The sequence below is a fragment of the Marmota marmota genome, unplaced genomic scaffold, assembly GCF_001458135.2.
Source record: "Marmota marmota marmota unplaced genomic scaffold, marMar, whole genome shotgun sequence".
Taxonomy (NCBI): domain Eukaryota; kingdom Metazoa; phylum Chordata; class Mammalia; order Rodentia; family Sciuridae; genus Marmota; species Marmota marmota.
In genome coordinates, this window is record NW_026000174.1 from 18,010,097 (window position 1) to 18,018,564 (window position 8,468).

Sequence of the window (8,468 nt, forward strand, 5' to 3'; positions counted from 1 at the left end):
TTGGCCCTCGCTCTCTCTACCTTATGATTTATTTGAAACAATTACTCCAATAGACCCCCACCTCTGATGCAGTAGTTCCACACACCAAAAGGCAGAAGTTTAAGGTTTTCCATCAACTCTTTCAAATCCAGGCCATTCTGATATGATCGGATCCTGATCACTTATTCTGCATCCCACACACTGTTGATCTGAGCACACAGAGGAGGACAGAAGGATAATGCTGGGACTGGAAGAATTATACACACACACACGGGTGGAAAATGAAAACAACACCCTACATCTAACAGGCACTTTACAAGGGTAACTATAATATCCCCAAAGTGAACAGGTTCTGGTTATTTAAAAAAGTTTGCTAGGATTGTTATTTCCCTGCTCCCGGGCTTTTCTTCAAATGTCTCATAATGGAATATATTTTAAGAACCACTTTCTGAATTTCTCATTTTTCTATTCCCATAATAGCTAACATTTAAGTTTCTAAGGATGTCATATTGTGAAAAAAAGTCAATTTTTTTTTCCTTTAAAAAATCTGGGAAGTCATTCTATCATGATATTTTGTGGTTTTCTTTTATTTTTACATTTCTATAATTAAATGTCTGTGTGCAGACTTTTTCCCATGATTGAAATTGTGTTTAGTTTTGTGTTATGAAGCTATAGCTGGCACTTCTACTGTTGAGTAGAGATAATTCTCTGTGCCTCTAATTGTGGAAACTTATGACTTATGACTATGGAAACTTATGCAAATGACTATCAAAGTTTATTTTCTACAGTATTACAACTCTCTGGAGTCCTGTTTCATATCCTCATGTTATCTACTTTTACTGTAGTTTATGATGCCACAATGTGTCTCAGTGACTGTGTTTTGTTTCACAGTGCCTGATAATACAGGTTGATGAATACTAATGTGAGCATTGTAGGTTCAATTAACATATTCTGCCCAGTGTCCTTCCCCTTTTCTAGTATTTTAATCCTACCCCAATACTTGTATTGCAGAAAGGATTTATTTTAGTAGATACCACCGACTCTTATCTTCAAATGTCGTTTTCCCCACAGCTTCTCACCTAATTTTGTCCTGCTAGAGAGCTAATCAGGTATGCAGGGCCTACACAGTTGCTAATACCTTGAGGGATCTGCAGCCTCTACTTTGGACTGGCACGCTTGGATATGGCACAAGACAGATCTTCTCCATGGTTTCTTCTTGGAGACCAAAATCCAAGCTTTCATTCACCACAGCTGAGAGGATTTTGCAGCTTTGTCATCAAAGTCTACTCCTTAAACTTCTGGTTTGGATTCCTTTATCATCCTGAAGCTATAATGCAATAAACTTAATGGGGAAGAGAATGATTTACGGACATCAGTAAACTGCTCTCCATTAAGATATAGCAGGGCACAGTACCAAGTAATTCTGCTAAGAATAATGCCAATAATGTCTTCCACCCTACTCAGGGATCTAACCACTGGGACCTACATGATGATGGAGGAAGAAGAAGCCTACTTCTAGGATCCCAAAATACTTCCTTTCTATCATCCTCACTCTGTCCCAGGGACTCTTTCTTCCCTAAGGAAAATCATAGGTAACTGATCTCAGAAATTTAGACCAACAAATTTGAAAAACCCATGTACTAGGAAGTGAGACCCCAGAGATATTTGGGTTATAGTCCCTCACCTCCACAACCTGCAGGCCTTTAGACTCATGGGGCATCACAACACAATTGAGTCACAGAGCCTACCTCAAAGATGTGCATCCTCCCCAGCCCCAAGGGCATGAGACTCAGTTGTTCAACCCAGACTTGACTGTCTCCTGAAGTTCACCCTAAATTTTTAGTCTTTCGTTTCCTCTTAACTTTCCAAATATGCTTCCTCTCTCCCATATTTCCATTAATTTTTATCCTTCTACACGTTTACCTTTAGTCACTGGTACTCTGAAGAATGATGAGTCACATCACTAATGGATCAAAATTTTTCAGTATAGGTGGATTGGGGAATTGATGACTTTCACTGAGGTGTAAGAAACAAAGAATTTAGAATAAGGATGGACTGAGAAATCCTGAAATAGATTTGGAAATACTAAGCCAGAAATTCACCTGAGATACTCAGAAAGAAAGTTGGTACACTGGGAAAAGAACCAATATTAAACTAAGAGATTTAGGAATCATTATTATAGAAGATTCAGAGTTGACTATGAAAGTGGCCAAATTCTCTGAAAGAGGAATAAAGAAAGAATTGTTAATAATATACTCTCAGGAAACACCATTCTGTAAGGGAATGGATTAAAAATACATTAAAGGAAGCATCTTCAGGAAACAAGTCCATAGATCAAATTCTGTAAAACATTTTTGTAATGTGGAAAAATGGAAACGTTTCTGCACTTTAAGTCTCTTACTGGAATGGATGGTGAAACATCAGCATTGGAAGGGATGCTTCTTTGTACAAGAAATTCAGGGGCAAAAAATTCAGAGATCATTTTCAATAACTGATAAGATAGCAAATTTGAGCATTTTGCAGGTTAAAAAAGAAGAAGCCTGCATAGAAAGATAGAATGGTGCTTCAAAAGTAGAGCAGATTTCTGGCACAGGCAGATGCCAAAGGAAGAACTTTAGCAAAGAGGTAAGTTACACCTATTCTGAAATATTGACAGACTGTACCTTGAGACAAGGAAAACAAAGATAAAAGAATAAACAGTTTCAAGAGACCGTAAGGAAACTCATGGCTTCTTGGGATAGCAAAGGCTAGAATTCTAAGTCATTCTGGAGTGGATTAGAGATGACTCAGAATTTCCCCACCTCATGTTCAAAATTTAAAAAGACTCTGAGGTTGGAGAATAGATGAAGTTCCCAAAATCTTAAAACATGACCCATACTTTTCCAGATAATGCTCCATTTGCCCACCTACCCCTCAATTTACATCACACACAAGATCCAAGCAATCTTTTTAATGTAGAACAGGCTTGGGCAGTGAGACAAGAGCTGTCCAAATATGCTCACAACACAAGCAGGAGGAATTCCCAAAATAAGTGACTTCCCTCCCCCTCCCCTTCCCTCTCCTTTTCTTCCCTCTATCTAGGGTGGTGCAGCGTGGGCATCAGCTGGAAGGTCCTGGGCCTATGGCATTCCCAGCAGTCTCTCAATGGCAGCGTAGATGTCTCCATCTGTGGCCATCAGGGCCTGCAGGTTGGCATCATGATTAGCAAAACCCAAGGCCTTCAGCTGCTCAAGTTCTTGATGGTAGCGACCTTCGGTGACAAGGTATGAGGATAATGAGGACTGGGTAGACTGCGAACAGGCATGGACCAATTCATGAAGGAACTGAAGAACAGCCAAGGTGGGTTGCACAGAGTTTTCTCTATGACCCCTATTTTCTGCGACTCCTCTAGCCCCACGTGGCCTAGCTGGGTCCCGTAAGAATGGACCTAGTGCAGGCACCTCCCTGGACAGTATTTGTAGGCCTTGTTCTATCTGTATCAGTGCCTGAAGTGCTCGCGGGTTGGTGAGAATGGAAAGTATTGGTATCTGATGATGCATGGGACTGCCAGTTGTCATCTGGTGTAGCAGACTTCGATTCTGCTGTAGGGCATACAAGAGTCCACGCAAAATAGAGGGTGAAGGTCTCAGCTGATTGGGTAGAGAATTTTTCTCTATGGACTGCTGGCTATCCTGAGAAGAAGGCTCCTGGCCTGAATGTATATCTGGAATACCAGTCCTATGCCCTGAACTGGCCTGATTTGAGGCCATGCCCCTGACCTGGGTAACCACTCCTGTACTGACCTCTTGTTCCAATGGCCTAGCAGGCACAGAAGCAGTAGGAATGGTGGTGGGAGTATCAGAATTGCCATGAGCATTGGTTTCTCCTTTGCAAGACTCTGAACCTGAGATGTGGCCTTTAGAGACAACTAATAGGGCCAGAGTGGAGAGCATGAGCTGCTGGAGATCAGAGCAGATTGGATGCATGGCATTGTCACCACCTGGCACGGCCTTCAAGGTCTCCAGCCTCTGTTTCCCTGCCTCCAGGAGCTCCTGCTGCTGGGCTCGCTTCTGCAAGGTTTCCAGAGTCTTGAGAGCTGGGTCATGTTTCTGTACTGGCCTTGAGGATTCAGGAACGTGGTTGCCAGGAACGTGGTTGCCAGGAACGTGGTTGCCAGGAACGTGGTTTGCTTGTTTCTCATTGTCCAGACCTTGAATTAAAGGGTCTTCCAAGAACTGCACCACAGACTCTGGTGCAGTCATCAGGAGTTGAGTCAGCTGGCTAAAGAAGTCAGCCAGATCAGGTGAGCTCCGGGCCAGCCGACCAAGCCTAGTGAGCATCGAAGCCCCCTCAGAGGCTAGTGGTTCAGAACGATGGGTGCTGTGGCCTGTGGTGCCTAGCATAGCTCCAGGGATGGCTAACCCTTTCAAACGAGTCCTCACCACCAAGTGGACTGTAGTGCCATCCAGGATGCCCCGCTGGCTCAGTATATCTTGATCCCTAAGGATTTTTCCAGTGAAGATGAGTACCAATCGATCAATGTCACAGTGACGGCGTTCAGCGATCTGCTTTTTAAAGTGACGAACACTACTATCTTCTGCCAGCAAAAATTCCTGGCAGTCCCGTGGGGTCTTGACAGACACTCGGATGATACGTGATGACGGCTCCCTACCAGACACCAGCTGGCTGTCCCCTGCTTCTTTCCTAGCCCGTGCCATATTTCCTTGAGACAGAATGCTAGGCCACCTAAGGATACTGTGGGGCACAGACCTGTAGAAGCCTAGATGTGGCACTGAGTACACGTGGGTGCTGGGATCAGTAGATGTCCAGTGATGTCCTTTCACCCACGTCCTGCAGAGGCCACCTCCTCAGTGTAGCCCTGCAGCCACCTGGCTCCCTTAGAGGGGGCGGTTACTCCACTCCTGGACCAGCCTTTGGGGATATGGTGTCAGTGATGAGGTCACAGTTGAAAGGCAGGCATGAATGGGGGAAGGGCAGAGGTCTCTACAACCTGCTTGAGGTTAGGCTCTCTTTATGATTTGATTTTTAACAGCAATAGAAAAATAATTAAGTGTCCTTTCTAGAAGTATGTTTCACACCATCCTGTTTCACTATTGAATATTCTACCAGTGGCATTTGGCAAATATGGCTGAATAGGAAAGTCACTGATCTAAGCATTAGCCTAGGAAGTACTAATTCTAGTCACTAAATTACTATCAACTGACCATGGCCCAGCCAAGGTCTCAAGTCTTTGTTTCTGTATGAATGGAATGGCAATATGTATCATTATCCCACAGAGCCTCACAGAGATCAGTAGCTAGCTTGCACCCCGAGGCCTTTCAGGGATGAAGGAATCCATCCCCATGTTTCTAACGACACCTCCATGTTCCCCAAAAACTTGTAAGCAAAATTGCTTTCAGAGAAACAAATTGTGATCCCAACTCAGAGGATCAAGACTGAGACAAGATAAATAATGGGAAAATAACAGTATCTGGGCCATATGACTTAACAATTATTAGATTTAAGGTAACATATTTACTACAAAGGATACTTGTCAATTGGGAGAAGACATTTCAACTGTAAAAGCAGAAAACAGTGAGTCTCTGAGGCGCTGTTTGGATCACTCCAGGCAAAGTCAAGTCTAATTCCTGCAGCGACTATTGATGACAGTGAAGATGAATGCATCACGTTATCTTAGGTTCGTAGCATTAGCTCTCACTATTATACACTTAACCCTTTTCCTGAATCTGAAATTTTCAGGGACGATAAAATCAAATTTTGGCTGCCTAGAATACTACCTGCAAAATATCTTGCTGGGTGTGGGGAACATGAGCATTTAGATCCTTCTACAATCTCATCATTTATCATATATTGATATATATATTCTTAAACAATGATTTGTTTTTGTTTGTTTGTTTGTTTGTTTTGATACTGGGAATTGAACTCAGGGCACTTTACCACTGAGCTAAATCCTCAGCACCCCCCATACACACTTTTTTGTTTTGTTTTGTTTTGTTTTTGATTTTGGGACAGTCTCGCTAAGTTGCTGAGGCTGGTGTCAAACTTGTGATCCTCCTGCCTTAGTCTCCAGAGTCACTAGGATGACAGGTACGTGCTGCAGGCAAACACTGATTTGTTGGAATCAGCATCTCCATTGTCCAATCAATATCAAGATGAGTTAAGTTGTAAGTTCTGAGTTTCAAACAACCACCCACTCAGGAACTTTCATAGTGCCTCATGACTCACTGACACCCAGCCAGACTACTGGGCCTCTCCTGATAATGCCCAGACCTCCAAACAGCTTCTAACATGCCAAGTATTAGAAGCACACCCAGTTCCTCTGCAGATTCTGTTTTGGTTGCCCCCAGCAGAAGCAGGTATTTTAATTAATGGTTCTGACTCTCTCTTAGGAAATACATTAATGTGCAGCTGGGGCTAAAGTATCAAGAATCACCTTTTCATATCTGGTGTTTCTAGGGGATTTTCCCCTCATAGACCTGAGGTTAACCAACCCTTGCTCTCCTCTTCTACCGGCTCTATTATCAGGGATTGAAGAATATCCAGGAGCAAGTTTTCAGAGGGAAATCAAGAATACTCTTTTTGACCCAAATTTAGTTTCAGGTCCCTATTAGATATCTACAGGACCCAAATTTAGTTTGAGGTCCCTGTTAGAGATCTAGAGTTGCCATATATCAAAGCTGGAGATGCAGACCTGCTGTTCCTCAGCATATATGGGTGTTATTGGAAAACATGGGACCAGCCCATCTACACTGACTGTGCAGACAGAAAAAACCATGTGGAGCCCAGAACTGATCCACATGCATGACTACTTGGTTTCACTGGGTAAATTTACAGAAATGGAATTACTCTTGGGTCAAAGAATATCAAAGTTTTAAGTTTATGCAACAATTTGGCCCGCGGCGGCTGCGGCTACAGCGAAATGGCGGAGACCGCGGCGGACACCCGGCGGCTGATCACCAAGCCGCAGAATCTGAATGACGCCTACGGGCCGCCCAGCAACTTCCTCGAGATCTATGTGAGCAACCCGCAGACCGTGGGGGTCGGCCGGGGCCGCTTTACCACCTACGAAATCAGGGTCAAGACAAATCTTCCTATTTTCAAGCTGAAGGAATCTACTGTTAGAAGAAGATACAGTGACTTTGAATGGCTGCGAAGTGAATTAGAGAGAGAGAGCAAGGTTGTAGTTCCCCCACTCCCTGGGAAAGCATTTTTGCGTCAACTACCTTTTAGAGGAGATGATGGAATATTTGATGACAATTTTATAGAGGAAAGGAAGCAAGGGCTGGAGCAGTTTATAAACAAGGTCGCTGGTCATCCTCTGGCACAGAAAGAACGTTGTCTTCACATGTTTTTACAGGATGAGATCATAGATAAAAGCTGTACTCCATCTAAAATAAGACATGCCTGAAATTTGGTGAGAAGAGGCAAAAATGTGACCATTAATGGTTCGTATGCACCAGTGTGAAGAAGTTCTAAATAACTTTTAGCATGCTGCACAGAAACTGGTATAACATGCCTTCAGTATACTAACACTCATATGCTCTGTTTTGTTTTGGCAGTTGACAAGAAGTTAATTTGCTTTAGTGAAAATCCCTCATTCCAGGTTTTCTATATAAATAGCTTTTCTTGCTGTTTTAATGTGGTGCACACTATAGCCTCACAAACCTTCCCTTATAATCTGCAATATCCTAACTAAAGTTACTGACTTGGTCTTATTTGCACAGTTTTTGTGTCATGTTTGCTTCTTGAATCGGATTAACGACAATATTTCTCTTCTCCCCCTTTAAACTGTAATGTCACTTGATCTAATTTATGTGTAGGAGCACTACACCATTTGTTTCCAGTGCCGCACACAGAAGATACAGACTTGTGTGCAGAATGTATCTTCCTTCCAGTCTGTAATACCCTTCACATGGAAGATTAATGAGGGAAATCTTTATATTCTGTATAAAAACAAAATCAAATTTATATACTAAAATCATTTGTCTAAAAATTTAAGTTGTTTTCAAATAAAAATTAAAATGCATTTCTGATATGCACTGAAAAAAAAAAGTTTATGCAAACAATTTAAAGTGCTAGAGAGGCATCAAGGCCAATATTTTATATGAAAATTTTAAGATTTAGATCAAGATGATTTAACAACCTTTTCTTATTAATGCATAACTGTATGCAATAGTTGAACTCCACGCTAGAAATTTAGTCCCTAGGAGCCTTGCAACTAGCAGTTTTGTGTTAAGTCAGCTTTCTGTCACTGAGACAAATACCCGAGATGACTTATAAGAAAGAAAAACTTTATTTTGTCTCATGGTTTCAGAAGTTTTAGTCCACAGTCAGCTGATTCCATCACTTTTAAGCCTGTGGCAAAGAAGAACATCATAGTAGGGAGCACAAGGTGAAGCCAATTTGCTCACCTCATGGTGACCGGGAAGCAAAGAGAGAAAAGGAAAACAGGTTCAGAGTCCCAATATCCCCTGCAAGGGCACATCCCC

The 8,468-nt window shown here is 42.4% G+C and overlaps 2 protein-coding genes across 2 annotated transcripts; one reads left to right on the plus strand and one right to left on the minus strand.

The window, feature by feature from the left end:
- Positions 1 to 3,098: 3,098 nt before the first annotated feature.
- LOC107157340 (ubiquilin-1-like) lies at positions 3,099 to 4,676 on the minus strand. The gene has a single exon (XM_015503712.1). It carries the CDS (start codon positions 4,674 to 4,676, stop codon positions 3,099 to 3,101), a length of 1,578 nt encoding a protein of 525 aa, XP_015359198.1.
- Positions 4,677 to 6,874: 2,198 nt separating this feature from the next.
- On the plus strand, positions 6,875 to 8,005 carry LOC107161132 (sorting nexin-3-like). The gene has a single exon (XM_048788187.1). The coding sequence runs from the start codon at positions 6,899 to 6,901 to the stop codon at positions 7,385 to 7,387; it is 489 nt and encodes a 162-aa protein (XP_048644144.1). The 5' UTR covers positions 6,875 to 6,898; the 3' UTR covers positions 7,388 to 8,005.
- The last annotated feature ends 463 nt before the right edge of the window (positions 8,006 to 8,468 follow it).

Excerpts from the sequence above, each read along its gene's own strand:
- LOC107157340 (XM_015503712.1), bottom strand. The coding sequence starts at position 4,676 with ATGGCACGGGCTAGGAAAGAAGCAGGGGACAGCCAGCTGGTGTCTGGT.
- LOC107161132 (XM_048788187.1), top strand. The coding sequence starts at position 6,899 with ATGGCGGAGACCGCGGCGGACACCCGGCGGCTGATCACCAAGCCGCAG.